Here is a 17,601-nt window from a genome sequence, read left to right on the forward strand (position 1 = left end):
TCATTTGACTTTACTTAAATTGACTTGAAGGTATAAATGTGTATATTTATGGAAATATAAAGCAGAGCAATTGAAAATTCAAGTCAGACCCTAAGTATGCATCTGAAATAATCAACATTGGAATGATTTAAAATTGCATATATTGAAAAAAATACCAAAAAAAACTATGCAGAAAACAAAATGTAAGCCTAATTACAATCTTTAAGAGAACCTCACATTAGGAAAGTGAATAAAGAAAGAGGAATTATCAAGCAAGAAGGAAAGGAAGAGAAAAATATACACTTCTACCAAAAAAAAAAAAAAGGAAAAGAAGCATAGACCCAATGCAATACTTTTATACTTAACTCTAAAGTCATTCCATTTGTTTATTTATTGTTTTTTAGATCCTGCTCATTATGGAATATAATCTGAAAAAACATAAAACATATACACATACACACAATTATATATATTTCATTAGGGCATAGATGGGCTTCCAAAATAAGTTGGAGAAGCTATAAAACATAGGATTTAAGAAATAATCATGATATTTACCATTCTCTTGAGTAGTTGACCAAAATAGAAAGAAGAAATATAACCACTAGAGACAGCATGATTGATCCTAGGGCCTTTTGTTGGAAATGGTGAACATAAAGCTGATTGAAAGAAACATGTTCTGAAGGAGAAAGGAAACATCTGTTTTAGGGATGGAAATGGAAAGAAAGATGGCTACAGATAACATGTATAGAGATGGAAGAGAGAAGAATAAAGTGGGGCTCACGTCTGCCAGCCTTTTCCTGTCTGGAAAGTTGATGGCGTTCTCCGTAAAGTGAAGCTGGAAAATTAGGGATAAAGTACTTGGTGTGAAAAAATAAGTTTATAATGAGCATTGAGCAGAGCCAGTTTGATTCATCAGAAAACCACTTAAAGGAATTGGGGGTAGAATGAAGTCTCAATTCAAATAATTCAGACTTTATGATTTAGAAATGGGGCAAGTTGGATTGATCTTCTAATTTTTGAAATCCATGTAGTAGAGTAAAGAAAACAAAGGAAGAGCCAAAATATTCAGGATATGAGGAAGAATGAGAAGATTCTATCTTGGGACTTGGTTAAAAAATCAAGAAAGCATTAAAAACATACTATATCTTGGACAAATGTTGATTTAAAATTATTTAATGTATATAACTTTATGTTCATTTTTTTCTGGTTGTGTTATTATTCCAGCATCTTCAACCCAGATTTCAAATACCAGTGTTTTCAAACTAGAAGAGAATCCAAAACCTGCACTTATTCTGGAGAAAAAAAATGAAGCTAACCATCTAGGAGGACAAAGGGATTCTAACAAGCGAGGAGGTGGTTATACACAAGGAAATCCAGGAATATTTAGTCTTCAAGGACAACCAGGCTATTTTAACAAGCTAGAGAAACCAAGAAATTTTAAGCAAGGGAGAGCAGGAGTTTTAAACCAGCCTGGGATTTTAAAGAATTCAGGAAAATCTAACCAAAAAGGGAATCCAGAATCTTCTTATATGCAGGAAAACTCAGGATCTTCTAGCCAACTAGGGAAACCTGGGATTTCTACCCAACAGGGAAATCCAGGGTCATCTGGCCAACAAGGGAAACCAGGCTCATTTAGCCAGAAAGTGATGGTGGGGTCATCTAGCCAACAGGGGAAGCCAGGATCATCTAGCCAACACGGGAATCTAGGGTCATCTACCCAGAAAGGGAATTTAGGATCTTCTAGCCTACAAGAGCATCTAGGTTTATCTAGCCATCAAGGGAAGCCAGAGTCATCTGGCCAACAAGGGAAGCCAGGGTCATCTAGCCAACAAGGAAATCTAGGATCTTCTGACCAACAGGGGAAGCCAGGATCTTCTAGCCAACAGGGGAAGCCAGGGTCGTCTAGCCATCAAGGGAAGCCAGGGTCATCTAGCCAACAAGGAAATCTACATTTATCTAGCCAGCAAGGGAATCAAGGGCCTTCTAGCAAACAGAGGAAGCCAGGATCATCCAGCCATCAAGGAAATATACGATTATCTAGCCAGCAAGGGAATATAGGATCTCCTAGCCAACAGAAGAAGCCAGAGTCTTCTAGCCAACAAGGGAATCTAGGGTCATCTAGCCATCAAGGGAAACCAGTGTCATCTAGCCATCAAGGGAAGCCAGTGTCATCTAACCAACAAGGGAAGCCAGGGGCATCTAGTCAACAAGGAAATCTAGGGTCATCTAGCCAGCAAGGAGATCTAGGATCTTCCAAGCAGCAGGGGAAGCCAGGGTCATCTAGCCAGCAAGGAAATATAGGGTCATCTGGCCAGGAATGGAAGCCAGAGTCATCTAGCCAACAGAGAAAATTAAGGTCACTTTACAACCAACAACAAAGAAAAAATATTGACAGCACTTTGGATGGCAATATAATGGACTTTCAGGTTAGTGCTAATAACTTCTTTTTCTCAGTCAACTTGACCCAGCAATTCTCTTTTCCAAGACTTAAAATGCTTTAAAAACCACAATGTGTTAATGAAAAGTCACTTGCAATGACACTGATTAAACAAAATGAGAAGAACTTTGGAGCTGATTATTTTCATGCATAATACTTATGATTATTAATGAATGTACTGCCCTTCTATTCTTTCATTTCCCTCTATTATTTTCCACTCAAACCTCCCTACCTATACTAGAACAAATCAGATCCTCATCAACTGAGCCCACACCTTTGCCAGGTTTAACTTTCATGTCCATTTTTATCCCATCCATAATCTATAAATCACTGAAGTAATATTCCTAAATCAAAAATCCTCTCTGATATTTTGGACCCCTACTTGAAATTCCCCAGTGGCTTCATACTACCTAGAAGATGTAACTTAAACTCCTAAACATAGAATTTACAGATTTTCATGACTATACTGCATACTGTTTAGCCTCATTTCATGTCACTGTTGCTCACACACCACCCATATCATACAGAGCCCTTTGATTTTCCACTCATGTATTCCTAATACTAATGATTTCATCTATTATTAAACTCACCTTAACACTTTGTAATTGTCTATTATCAGCTAGATAATGAACTTCTTGAAGAAAGTACCATTTATTTTCAAACCTGTATCCCCAGAACCTAGAATAAATGTGACATATAGTAAGTTCTCCTGAACTGCATGTTAGATGGATAGATAAATGCCTGCTACTTGGAAGCTACCATTTCAAATAGGTGAACATCTATCTGATCCACATGTCTCCTGTATTCCCTTTTGAGTCCTGCTGCACTTTTACTTTCACTTGCCTGCCTCTCTTCCAACAATCGGCCTCCTAATTTAACAACTGCTTTGAATACGCCGTTTGATACTCACATTCAAAACAATTTTCTAGAACACTATCTTATCATCTTAATGGAAACTTTATTTTTTTACCTCATAAATTTTCACTCCTCACAAGCCTTCCAGATGAAAGTCATTTGTTCTCTTAGTCATCATCACTTGACTGGCATGAAGTAGTAATCTCTCAGAGAGACTCCCTACCATTCAGATCTTAATGCCGTCACCAGCAGGTCTCTGACTTTTTAGGATGTCACTTAAATTTTTGCAATTTTATATTTATTCTAGAATAGGAGAAATAACCATATCCAATTAACAGAGTATGTGTGAAATAAATTGATCGTCATGAAAGGGTTGTATGATTTGGAAAATATGGAGGTATTTTTTTTATCTCCCGACAACATCTCAGCTCTGAGAATACCACATCATCTATCAAAAATGTCTCATCATTCTCATTAATGTCTCCGTTCTCACCTGCTGTCAAAGCATACTTAAATTCACAGGCTTCTGCCATTTAGCTCACATCCAAAGAAAATGCATCAGGTATTGTTTAAATAAATCCTGCATAATCCTACTTCCTGTATAATTTTTTTTCATGGGCATACCAAAAAAAGGGAATCAACAAATTATGACTGTATGTGTTTTGCATTTGCTTGTATGACTTTTCCCTGACTATTGTTTTTCCATGTAGAGGAAGAATTGCCTCCAGAAAATTAAAATGGAGGTAGTCTGACATATAGTAAGTGAGTAGTTTGCAAATATTTTCCTTGATTCTGTGGGTATCTTTTCACTTCATTGATTGTTTCCTTTCCTGTGCAGAAGTTTTTCAACCTGATGTGGTCCATTTTTGCTATGGATTATCTGTGTTGGTTAGGTATTTCAACCTGATGTGGTCCATTTTTGCTATGATTGTCTGTGTTGGTTAGGTATTACTCAAGAAATCTTTGCCAGTCCAATGTTCAAGAGAGTTTCAACACAGTTTTCTTGTAGTAGTTTCATTGTTTGAGGTCTTAGATTTAAGTCTTTAATCCATTTTGAGTTGATTTTTGTATAAGGTGAGAGACAGGATTGTGGTTTCATTTTTCTGTATATGGATATCCAGTTTTCCCAGCATCATTTATTGAAGACTGTCCTTTTCCCAGTGTATGTTCTTGGCACCTTCACCAAAAATGGCTTCACTGTGCTGTGGACATATGGATTTATCTCTGGGTTCTTTATTCTGTTCCACTGATTTACATATCTGCTTTTATACCAGTACCATGCCATTTTCGTTACTATAGCTCTATAGCATAATTTGAACTCAGGTAATGTGATTCCTCAAGTTCTCTTTTTTGTTTTGTTTTCTTTTGCTTAGGATAGCTTTGGTTATTCTGGGTATCTTTTGTTTCCATATGAATTTTATCATTGTTTTTTCTATCTCTGTGAAGAATGTCATTGGCATTTTGATAGGGATTGCATTGAATCTGTAGATTGTTTTGGGTAGTATAGACATTTTCACGTTGATTCTTCCAATCCATGAACAGAAAATGCCTTTCCATTTTTTAGTGTCCTCTTTAATTTCTTGCACCAGTGTTTTATAGTTTTTATTGTAGAGATCTTTCACTTCTTTGGCTAAGTTAATACCTAGGTATTTAATTTAATTTGTAACTAAGGTAAATTGAATTACTTTCTTGATTTCTTTTTCAGATTGTTCACTATTGGCATATAAAATGCTACTGATTTTTCTATGTTGATTTCCTTTCCTGCAACTTTACTGAATTTGTTTATCAGTTCAAATAGTTTTTTGGTGGAGTCTTTAGGTTTTTCCAAATATAAAATCAGATTATGTGCAAATAAGGATAATTTGGCTTCTTTCTTTCCAATTTGGATGCCCTTTATGTCTCTCTTGTCTAATTGCTCTAGGAGGACTTACAGAACTGTGTTGAATAAAACTTGTGAAAGTGGGCATCCTTGTTGTGTTCTCAATCTTGGAGGAAAGGGTTTTGGTTTTCCCTCATTTAGTTTAATACTAGCTGTGAGTCTGTTGTACACTGCCTTTATTTTGTTGAGGTATAATCTTTCTATATCCAGATTTCTAAGGCTTTTTATCATAAAGGGATGTTGAATTTTATCAAATGCTTTTTCAGCATTAATTGAAATGATCATATAGTTTTTGTTCTTTATTTTGTTGACATGACATATCACATTAATTAATTTGTGTATGTTGAAGCATCCTTGCACCCCTAGGATAAATCCCAGTTGGTCATGATGAATGATCTTTCTAATGTGTTGTTGAATTTGGTTTGCTAGTATTTTGTTGAGAATTTTTGCATCAATATTTATCAGAGACATTGGGCCATAGTTTTCTTTTTCTGATATCTCTTTGTCTGGTTTTGGTATCAGGATAATACTGGCCTCATAGAATAGAATAGGATTGGAAGTATTCCCTTCTCTATTTTTCAGAATAGTTTGAGTAAAATGATATTAGATCATCATTAATTATTTGATAGAAGTAAGCAGTGAAGCCATCAGATCCTGAGCTTTTCTTTACTGAGTGACTTTCTACTGTGGCTTAATCCCATTAGTTGTTATTTATCTGTTCAGGTTTTGGATATCGTCATGGTTCAAGTTTAGGTTGTTTGTGTCTAGGAGTTTGTCCATTTCTTCTAGATTTTCCAATTTATTTGCATATAGTTTCTTACAGTAGTCACTAATGATCCTTTGAGTTTCTGCAGTATTGTTGTAATGTATCCTTGTTCATCTCTGATTTCATTTATTTTTGAGCTTCTCTCTTTTTTTCTTAGTCTGGCTAACAGTTTGTCTATTTTGTTTAACTTTTCAAAACACAACTTTATATTTTATTCATCTTTCACGTTATTTTCTTCATTTCTAATTCATTTATTTCTGCTTTGATCTTTACTATTTCTTTTCTTCTACTAATTTTCGATTTGGTTTGCACTTGCTTTTCCAGTTCTTCAAGATGCATCATTGGGTTATTTACTTGAAGACTTCCTTGTTTTTTGATGTAGGTCCTTATAGCTACAAACTTACCTCTTAGTAATGCTTTTACTGTATCCCATAGGTTCTGGTATGTTGTGTTTCCATTATCACTTGTTTCAAGAAAATTTTTAATTTTATTTTTTACTTTTTCATGGACTCACTGGTTATTCAGGTATATTTTGTTTAATTTCCATGTGTTTGAATAGTTTTCAAAATTCACTTTATTAATGATTTCTAGTTTTATTACATTGTGGTCAGAGAAGATGCTTAACTTTATTATATACAGTATTTTTTGAATATTTTAAGACTTTCTTTGTGAGCTAACATAAGGTTTATCCTTGAGAATAATTTATCTGCTGAGGAGAACAGTGTGCATTCTGCAACCATTGAATGAAATGTTGTGTAAATACTTATTAGTTTTATCAGTTCTATAGTGTAGATTAAATGCAATATTTCTTCTTGTGTCTTCTGTATGGAAGATCTGTCTAATGCTGAAAGTGTAGCGTTAAGTCTCCAGCTATTATTGTATTGGGATCTCTCTCTCTTTAGCTCTAATAGTATTTTCTTTATATATCTGAGTTTTCCAGTGTTGAGTAAATATATACTTACAATTGTTATATGCCCTTACTGAATCGACACCTTTATCATTATAGAGTGACCTTTTCTCTTTTTATAGCTTTTACCTTGAAATTTATTCTGTCTAGCTACTCCTGTTCTTTTGTGGTTTCCATTGGCATGGCATGGGGTATTATTTTTCATCCCTTTATTTTCTATGTGTATCTTTACAGGTGAAGTGTACTTTTTTTTTTCTTTTCTCCTTTCTTTTTTTTGGGGGGGCGAGAGGACAAACTCTTGCTGTGTAGCAAAGGCTGGAGTGCAGTGGTGAAATCTCAGATCACTGAAACCTCTGCCTCCCAGGTTCAAGAGATTCTCCTCCCTCAGCCTCCTGAGTAGTTCAGATTACAGGTGTGTGCCACCATGCCCAGCTAATTCTTTTACTTTTAGTAGAGACAGGTTTCACCGTATTGTCCAGGCTGGTCTTGAACTCCTGACCTCAAGAGATCCACCCACCTTAGCCTCCCAAATTGCCGGGATTACAGGCATGAGCCACTGCACCTGGCCTGAAGTGTGTTTCTTGTAGGCAACAGAGCATTGGAATTGTGTGTGTGTGTGTTTGAGACAGTTTCACTCTGTTGCCCAGGCTGGAGTGCAGTGGTGTGATCTCAGCTCGTTGCAACCTCTGCCTCCCAGTTTCAAGCAATTCTCCTGCCTAAGTCTCTGGAGTAGAGTAGCTGGGATTACAGGTGCACACCACTACTCCCAGTTAATTTTTGTACTTTTAGTAGAGATGATGTTTCGCTATGTTGGCCAGGATGGTCTTGAACTCCTGACCTCAAGCGATCTGCCTGCCTTAGCCTCCCAAAGTCCTGGGATTACAGGCTTGAGTCACCATGCCCAGCCTGTGTATATCATGAAAAGTCATTGTAGTTATTATTTTTGATTGGTTCATCATTTAGTCTCTCTTCTTAAGAGTAGTCTATACACCACAATTATGATGTTATAATATTCTGTTTTCCTGTGCCATTTACTATTACCAGTGAGTTTTGTATCTGCAGATGATTTCTTATTGCTCATTCACAGCCTTTTCTTTCTGATTGAAATCTTCCCTTTAGCATTTCTTATAAGACAGGTCTGACATTGATGAAATCCCTCAGCTTTTGTTTGTCTCAGAAAGTCTTTATTTCTCCTGCCTGTTTGGAGGATATGTTTCCTAGATTTACTATTCTAGGGTTAAAGTTTTTTTTTTTTCTTTTCCTTCAGCATGTTAATTATATCATGCTATTCTCTCCTAGTATGTATGGTTTCCACAGAAAATCTGCTGCCCGACATGTTGGAGATCTGTTGTATGTTATTTATTTATTTTCTCTCACTGCTTTTAGGATCCTTTCTTTATCCTTGGTATTTGAGAGTTTAATTATTAAATGACTTGAGGTTATCTTCTTTGTGTTAAATCTGCCTGGTTTTCTATAACTTTCTTGTACTTGAATGTTGATAACTTCCTCTATGTTTGGAAAGTTCTTTTATTATCTCTTTGAATAAATTTTCTATTCTTATCTCTTTCTCTGCCTTCTCTTTAAGGACAATAACTTTTAGAATTGCCCTTTTGGGGCTATTTTCTAGATCTATAGGCATGCTTTATTGTATTTTATTATTTTTTTCTGCTCTGTGTATTTTCAAATAGCCTGTCTTCAAGCTCATTAATTTTTTCTTCCGCTTGATCAATTCTGTTACTAAAAGACTCTGATGTATTCTTTGATATGCCAATTGTATTTTTCAGGTCCAGAATTTCTGCTTGTTTCTTTTCAATTATTTCAATCTGTTTGGTAAATTTATCTGATAAAATTCTGAATTCCTTCTCTGTGTTATCTTGAATGTCTTTGAGTTTTCTCAAAAGAGCTATTTTGAATTATCTGCCTGAAAGATCATATATCTCTGTTTCTCCAGAATTGGTCCCTGGTGCCTCTCCCTTGACCCCTGGTTCATTTGGTGAGGTCATGATTTCCTAAGTGGTCCTGATGTTTCTGCATGTTCGTTGTCATCTGAGCATTGAAGAGTTAAGCATTTATTGTAGTTTTTGCAGTTTGGGCTTCTTTCTGCCCATCCTTCTTGGGCAGGCATTCCAGATATGTGAAAGAACTTGAGTGCTGTGATCTTGTGATCTAAGCTGTATTTGCATTAAGGGGCACCCCAATCCCAGTAACACTGTGTTTCTTGCAGACACATAGAGGTACCGCCTTGATCATCTTGGATAATATCCAGAAGAATTATCTGGATTACAAGGCAGAGATTCTTATTTTCTTCTCTCACTTTCTTACAAGCTAATAGTCTATCTCTATATTCTGACCTGTCTAGAGCTGGGCATTGGGTGACACAATTATCTCAGTGGCCACCATCAGTAGCTGGGTCAGAACTGAAGACAGCACAGCACTGTGTCTCACCTCTGTAACCACTGCTGGGCTACTACCTATGTTTTCTCAGGCCCTGGAACTCTATAGTCAGCAGATAGCAAAGCCTGCCAGGCTTGCATCCTTCCCTAGATGGTAGTGAACTCCCCCAGTCCCTGGGCCAGTTCAGAGAGAGGTGCCATCAAGGAGCCAGAGAATGGATTCAAAAAACTCAGAAGTCAACCAGATGTTCTACTGTGCTGCAGCTGAGCTGACGCTCAAACCGCAAGATGCAGTTTTTAACATTCTTCCCCCTCCTTTCCATAGGCAGAGGAGCCTCACCCTGTGGTCACCACCATCTAAGGCCCATGGGGAACACTGTTACCTTAAGGTCCAAGCGCTCTTTATTCAGCTTGTGGTGATTGCTGCCTGGCCTCAGACTTATCCTTCAAGGGACTTTGTCTCTGCTCTTACCCAGGGCAGGTCCAGAAATGCCATCCAAAAGCCAAGGCCTATAATTAGGGACCCTAAGAGCCTGCTTGGTGGTCTATGCCCTTGTGGCTGAGCTGGTACCTATGGCACAAAACAAAGCCCTGTTTACTGTTCCTTCCACTTTTTCTCAAGCAGAAAGAGTCTTTTCCGATAGTCATCACAGCTGGGAATGTATTAAGTCTCACCTGAAGCCCGCAAGTCTCAGAGTCTCACTCAAGGCCCTTGGTGTACTACTTGGGAATTGCTGCTGATTATTCAGGGGCCAAGGGCTCTTTATCAGCAGGTGATGGGGCCTGAAAGGACTGGATCCTTCCCTTCAAGGCAGAAGGTTCCCTCCTGGCCCAGGGTGTGTCTAGGTATGTCATCTGGAAGCTAGTGTCTGGAAAGGGGCCTCATGACTCTAACTCGTGCCCTCTGCTATTGTTGCTGAGCTGGTATCCACGATGCAAAACATCTTAGATATCTTTACTCTTCCCTTTCTTCTCCTCAAGTGAAAAGAATAGGTCTCTTTTGGAGCCGAGAGCCTTTTAGCCTGGGGTTGGGGGAGGGGTGGTGCAAGTACTTCCTTAGTCACCCTGGCTGATGTCTCAGGTCATGTGCCTCCCAAGTCCACTGGCTCTGAGCCCTGTTCAGCAGTAAGACTCACCTAGGATTTGCAGTCCTTGAGGCCTAGACTGTCTTTCAAATTTCTGTAGAGCCCCAGAGCATGTTAGTCCATGGTAGCAAGGCTTGCCAGAGCTCAAGTTCTGACTGCTGAGATGGGCAATTCTCCTTTCGCTATGCCTGATTTAACTGCTCCCTCCATGGGTGGGCATCACCTGAGTTCAACTCAGTTTTGCGTTCTGCTGTGACAGGGTAGCACTGATCTCAATGCAATGTCTCACAATTGCTGTGCTCTCTTTTTCCCATGCACATAAATTCTCTGTCCATGCCACGCTGCCTCTGCAACGGGATGAGAGACAGGTGGCATCAGCAACTCAAGACTCTTTCCTCACCTTTTTAGTGCCTCTTTCAGTGACAAAGTTCAAACTAGATACTATGAGAGATCACCTGATTTTTGGTTCTTACCTAGATGCTTCTTTTGTGTAGATAGTTGTTAAATTGGTGTCTTTGTTGGAGTGGGGAGGATAATCAGTGGAATCTTCTCTTTGCTATCTTGCTCCACCAAAATATACCCCTTTTTTCAGTTCTATTGTAAGAATTAAATACAAGAATCAATAATTGGTTGATTACAATTCTTAATAATTAATGGGTAATGAATATTTTTATTATAATATCTGAAATAAATTAATTACCCGATTCCTAATAATCTTTCACGTTTCTACAGACTGGCAGTGCCAGCAGCAAGAACTCAATTAGAAAAACAAAATGTCAGTCTGTCTACAAACCAGTCTGTGGTTCTGATGGAAAAACCTATGGTAACCACTGCATACTTCGTGAAGCAAAGTGGTAAGAAGGCTTTGTGTCTCTTTATATGAGGGAGTACTCTTCTGTTTCACAGGGAATAAAAGATGATTACTCCTCACTTCTCTGGATTTTTCGCCTAATAGTACCATGGCTATCGTTTGCCCAAAGAAAACGAAAAGATACTTAAATTAAACCTTGAACAATAAATTCAATCAATTCCTGAGGGAATGTGGTTTATTCAGTTATTAAAGTAGAAGTAAATTTACTTTTGAGTAATTTATTTAGCAAATATTTATTGAATGTCAATTATATAGCAGAAAGTGCTCTAAGAGCTGGAGGTAAAATGGTAAGCAAAACACAGAAATCCCTGCTTTCATGAAGTTTTGATTCCTGCAGTAGAAGACAAATGAAATACATCAGAGCATAAAAAGGACTATGAAGCCAATTGATTACTAATTGTTGCCTACTCAATTATATGTTAATCCTAAATAACAATAGCAAAGTTTGGATTTGGTGAGTGAATCAAACCTTTGAGTTATGCACTACCTACAGAAATAAATTATATAGCTGTTTTAAATTGTAACATGTGGCTAAAAAAAGTTAGATAATTTAGCTTTTAGAATTTTTGAATGTTCAGCTATGAAAGGTGGGGATAATGTAAGAATATTTGTTTTGTTTTCAACAGTTCTAGAATTTGTAAGTACTTTGTAAATTCTTGTTGCAGAAATAAATTAATTAAAAGTTAAGTGTCCCCAGTAGCTATGCCATTTGAATGAGAAAGGGCATTAGGTGCCACTTCCCTCATAGATAAGCCATCTGGCCCAGAGATGAGAAGGAACTGACTCAAAGTGCACAGATTCTCGGGGCAGTCAATGAAAACTACACAAGCCAGCATCTAGGTCTGTTCTTTTCCAAGTGATTTTTAAATAATCTCATTTTCTCTTTATGATGCTGCTACAACTATTCGATCCTTGATTTCTCTCATTTTTTTCAGGTTGAGTAATGGAAAACTGAGTCTGAATCATGAGGGAGAATGCTAAGCATTTATGAGACCAAATTAGTTGGAAGTCAAAATTCACTGGCGAGTCTCCTCAAAGAATGATTTCCCTAGGAGTTCCATTGTGAGATCAGCTTGAATCTTATAGATCTGATGGATCCTACATACTTTTCAAGTTTGTTCCATGTCAAATAAAGTCAGTTCCAGAGTAATTTCTGGCTTCTTGGATTTTTTTTTTCTAGACTTTCCCTAATTCTATGTGTCTGTGATCCCTCTGTTCCCAAAGTGCCAAAACAGTTATGAATTCTGTTCTTTCCTTCAGGGACAACACTTCAGGACCTAGGCCAACAATCTGTAAATCCTAATAGATCTAAGAATCTCAGGATTGCATGTAAAAAATGAAGATTCCTCACTTTAGGAATACTGATTTAGGGATCTAGCAGAGCTAAAGAAACTGCAATTCAATACCACATTCCAGGTTTTTCTAACGAAGTTTGTCTCTGGACATGATGAAAAACTGATTTAAGATGTTTTTAAGGACACACTGATTGACTCAGAAGGCCTATCAAACCATATACCAAATAAATCCTCTATGTGCTTTTTTCTTAAGAGAGTATCCAAAGCTATTATTGGGTTCTTAAAGGGTTCTATGACTACAAGTATATTATACACTTGATCTTAGCCAAAAGGCCAAGAAGCGATGACTACAAGTATATTATAAAATTATAGATCTTTAGTCATTAAAATGGAAAAATTAACATATTTATATGTTTAAGCCCATTATAGCCTGAAATTTAGATGATTAGAAGAAATCTCATCAGAATATTAATCATATTGATTAGCAACATGGAGCTCAAGAAAAGAAAAAAAATCTAACAAATGGTAGGATGAGAGGTATTAAAAATGATTTGCAGAAACTGTCAGCAGAAGTGTTGAGCCAGATATGGAGGCCAATGGTGAATGAAAGTACAGTTCAAACTCAGCATGTTCCCTATTCTAATGCCTGTGTTCCTGCTGTATTTGTTATGCTGGATCTATATATTCTTAATATCAATTGCTGTCTGAATTCTCTACTGTTAAATCTGGCTTCAGTGATTGAAACCTTGGCTATAAAAATACTTTCATTCACCAATTTTTTATTATGTCAGTAGATATACCCTTCTTACTAAAAACAAATATGTAGAAATTCCAAAAAAGAGAGAAAACCTTAATTCTCTCATCCGAAGGCAACCAATTTTAATATTTTGGTATGTTAATATTTGACCTTTTTTCTTAATTATTATCATAGACTATATTCAGATTTCATATACTAATTTAAATATGTTTATGATTATAAAAATACTAAACGCACCCATTAGAATGGCTATAATAAAAAAAGAAAGATAATAAAATATGTTTATGAGAATGTGGATGAAGGGTAACCTTATATTACTAGTGAGAATGTAAGGTATGAGAATGAGAAGGTACACCATTTTAGATAATACTTTGGATAAAAGTTTGTCAGATTCTTAAAAACCGCAATATACATCTATGTGAATCATCCATCCATTTCACTACTGATATTTACCCAACAGAAAAAAAGAAATAAAAAAACAGATGTTCATGCAAATACTTTTACACTAGTGTTGATAGCAACATTAACCATATAGCCAAAAAAGTCGAAACAATCCAAGTATCTATCAGCTGGTAAATAAGTGACACAATGTAGTTTATCAACACAAAAAATGCAATGCCATTCATTATTTAAAAATAATGAACTACTGATTCATGGTACAGAGTATAAACTTCCAAATGATTATGCTTAATGAAAATGCAAATTGTAAAAACTACATATTCTGCTTACATGAAATATCCAGAAAAGGTAACACAATAGAGAATGTAGAATTGTAGCTGCTTGGGGATGGGGGTGAGAAGAGGGGTTAACTGCAATCAGAAGAGTCTTTTGGGGGTGATATAAATAATCTAAAATTTGATTGCATGGTGATTTCATATCTCTGATATATTCACAAAAAATCAGTTTATTACATCTAAAATAACTTTCTGGTATGCAAATACCTCACTTAGTTTGATTTAAGTTATTACTCACTTTAATTGTGGCTAAAGTATGGAGTCAATGCCTAGTAGGATTTTTATAAGAATTCAGATGACATGTGGGAGGCTCCCTGACACAGCTTTTGCAGATAACAGTCACTCGACAAAGAAGAGTTTCCGTTTTCCGATGGACAATAACTTTAACAAATACAGTGAATGATCCTAGAGAACAGTGAGTGACTGCACCTGCTTTCTCTGATCAACTTGTCTTTATCATCTGATATAGTGCTTGACACACTGTAGCCTTTTATGTAATATGGTGAATAAATATAAAAAAGAATACATATATGACCATATCATATTCAAGGAAGAACTATTTTAAAAGCATCTATAAAGAAAAAGGCCATGCAACTAGGTGATTATATTTTTATGTTCTAATGGAAAATATTACCTTAATGAAAAAAAGAAGTACTTATTAAAATAAAGATAAAATATTTAACATTTTTTGAGTGAGACATTTACTATTTTTATTTGCATTAGGTTTTACATTATCAAACATACACTTAAAATATTTTAAAAACTGTCATTGAATAATTGAACATCAGTAATCAAAACCCCGAAGTCACAAAATTTTAATAGTTGGAAAGAATCTTGAACATGCTATGTTCTATCTTGTATTCCACAGAAGATTTCACCTGGACATCTATGAATTTGAGACTGATTAATTTCTAATTCTAATAGTAGAATCCTTTGCAAAATGGGCTCACACTAATGCCATATGATTATATGGTTCTGTCAGAATTCAGCAAACACCATAATGATAAAATTTAAGTTTTTCACCACGAAGTCTGCAGAGAAAGAAAGAGAGAAAAATACACTACTAAAAGATCAGGTTAAGCTCCTCTGAGAAGTGGACCAAATTCTTTTCAGTGAAGATTTGAACTTGGGACAGGACAAGGCTGTGCTCCACTTCTACAAACAGCTGGGACCCATCTGTTCACCAAACCTACATATGTCCCATTGTGGGGACAACTGACCCTTCCTACTTGCTCAGGCCAGATTCAATTTTGAAATCTGCCCATACTTAAAGGAGAAGATTAATAATTATATTTGTGGTTCTTCTGAAGGAAATGATTATTAAGAAAGTGGAAAGATTTTATGAGAGGAAACACCTTAAGAAAAATGGAAACGGGAGGTGGAGCCAAGATGGCCAAATAGGAACAGCTCCAGTCTACAGCTCCCAGCGTGAGCGACACAGAAGACGGGTGATTTCTGCATTTCCGTTTGAGGTACTGGGTTCATCTCACTAGGGAGTGCCAAACAGTGGGTGCAGGACAGTCGGTGCCATGCATTGTGAGCGAGCCGAAGTAGGGCGAGGCATTGCCTCCATCGGGAAGTGCAAGGGGTCAGGGAGTTCCCTTTCCTGGTCAAAGAAAGGGGTAACAGATGGCACCTGGAAAATCGCGTCAGTCCCACCCTAATACTGTGCTTTTCCAATGGGTCTGAAAAACGGCACACCAGGAGATGGTGTCCCGCACCTGGCTCGGAGGGTCCTATGCCCACGGAGTCTCGCTGATTGCTAGCACAGCAGTCTGAGATCAAACTGCAAGGCGGCAGCGAGGCTGGGGGAGAGGCGCCCGCCATTGCCCAGGCTTTCTTAGGTAAACAAAGCAGCCAGGAAGCTCGAACTGGGTGGAGCCCACCACAGCTCAAGGAGGCCTGCCTGCCTCTGTAGGCTCCACCTCTAGGGGCAGGGCATAGAAAAACAAAAATTCAGCAGGAACCTCTGCAGACTTAAATGTCCCTGTCTTACTGACAGCTTTGAAGAGAGTAGTGGTTCTACCAGCATGCAGCTGGAGATCTGAGAATGGACAGACTGCCTCCTAAAGTGGGTCCCTGACCCCTGAGCAGCCTAACTGGGAGGCACCCCCCAGTAGGGACGGACTGACACCTCACTCGGCCGGGTACTCCTCTGAGACAAAACTTTCAGAGGAACTATCAGACAGCTGAATTTGTGGTCTCACGAAAATCTGCTGTTCTGCAGCCACCGCTGCTGACACCCAGCCAAACAGGGTCTGGAGTGGACCCCTAGCAAATTCCAACAGACCTGTAGCTGAGGGTCCTGTCTGATAGAAGGAAAACTAACAAACAGAAAGGACATCCACACCAAAAACCCATCTGTACATCACCATCATCAAAGACCAAAAGCAGATAAAATCACAAAGATGGGGAAAAAACAGAGCAGAAAAACTGGAAACTCTAAAAAGCAGAGCACCTCCCCTCCTCCAAAGGAACACAGTTCCTCACCAGCAATGGAACAAAGCTGGACGGAGAATGACTTTGAGTTGAGAGAAGAAGGCTTCAGACGATCAAACTACTCCCAGCTACAGGAGGAAATTCAAAACAATAGCAAAGAAGTTAAAAAACTTGAAAAAAAAATGAGATGAATGGATAACTAGAATAACCAATGGAAAGAAGGGCTTAAAGGAGCTGATGGAGCTGAAAGCCAAGTATCGAGAACTACACGAAGATTGCAGAAGCCTTGGTAGCCGATTTGATCAACTGGAAGAAAGGGTATCAGTGATGGAAGATGAAATGAATGAAATGAAGCGAGAAGGGAAGTTTAGAGAAAAAAGAATAAAAAGAAATGAACAAAGCCTCCAAGAAATTTGGGACTATGTGAAAAGACCAAACCTATGTCTGATTGGTGTACCTGAAAATGACGGGGAGAATGGAACCAAGTTGGAAAACACTCTGCAAGATATTATCCAGAACTTCCCCAATCTAGCAAGGCAGGCCAATATTGAGATTCAGGAAATACAGAGAACGCCACAAAGATACTCCTCGAGAAGAGCAACTCCAAGACACATAATTGTCAGATTCACCAAAGTTGAAATGAAGGAAAAAATGTTAAGGGCAGCCAGAGAGAAAGGTCGGGTTACCCACAAAGGGAAGCCCATCAGACTAACAGCTGATCTCTCGGCAGAAACTCTACAAGCCATAAGAGAGTGGGGGCTGATATTCAACATTCTTAAAGAAAAGAATTTTCAATCCAGAATTTCATATCCAGCCAAACTAAGCTTCGTAAGTGAAGGAGAAATAAAATACTTTACAGACAAGCAAATGCTGAGTGATTTTGTCACCACGAGGCCTGCCCTAAAAGAGTTCCTGAAGGAAGCACTAAACATGGAAAGGAACAACTGGTACCAGCCCCTGCAAAAACATTCCACATTGTAAAGACCATTGAGGCTAGGAAGAAAGTGCATCAACTAACGAGCAAAATAACCAACTAACATCATGACAGGATCAAATTCACACATAACAATATTAAATTTAAATGTAAATGGGCTAAATCCTCCAATTAAAAGACACAGACTGGCAAACTGGATAAGGAGTCAAGACCCATCAGTGTGTATTCAGGAAACCCATCTCATGTGCAGAGACACACATAGACTCAAAA

At 37.6% G+C, this 17,601-nt stretch overlaps 1 protein-coding gene and 1 long non-coding RNA gene across 2 annotated transcripts in view; one reads left to right on the plus strand and one right to left on the minus strand.

Annotated features, from left to right (window-relative positions):
* Nucleotides 1-1,052: 1,052 nt before the first annotated feature.
* MARCOL (MARCO like) lies at nucleotides 1,053-2,480 on the plus strand. The gene has a single exon (XM_032156065.2). The coding sequence runs from the start codon at nucleotides 1,155-1,157 to the stop codon at nucleotides 2,478-2,480; it is 1,326 nt and encodes a 441-aa protein (XP_032011956.2). The 5' UTR covers nucleotides 1,053-1,154.
* A 169-nt stretch (nucleotides 2,481-2,649) lies between these two features.
* LOC131383669 (uncharacterized) overlaps nucleotides 2,650-17,601 on the minus strand; it is a 24,435-nt gene continuing 9,483 nt past the window's right edge. Inside the window, exons 2-3 of the long non-coding RNA XR_009213853.1 lie at nucleotides 10,775-10,895; nucleotides 2,650-3,574 (exon numbers count right to left, since the gene is read on the minus strand). This is a non-coding gene — a long non-coding RNA (uncharacterized LOC131383669). The remainder of the gene's footprint in view (nucleotides 3,575-10,774; nucleotides 10,896-17,601) is intronic.

Source organism: Hylobates moloch, unplaced genomic scaffold, assembly GCF_009828535.3.
Source record: "Hylobates moloch isolate HMO894 unplaced genomic scaffold, HMol_V3 SCAFFOLD_6, whole genome shotgun sequence".
In the NCBI taxonomy this organism is placed as follows: domain Eukaryota; kingdom Metazoa; phylum Chordata; class Mammalia; order Primates; family Hylobatidae; genus Hylobates; species Hylobates moloch.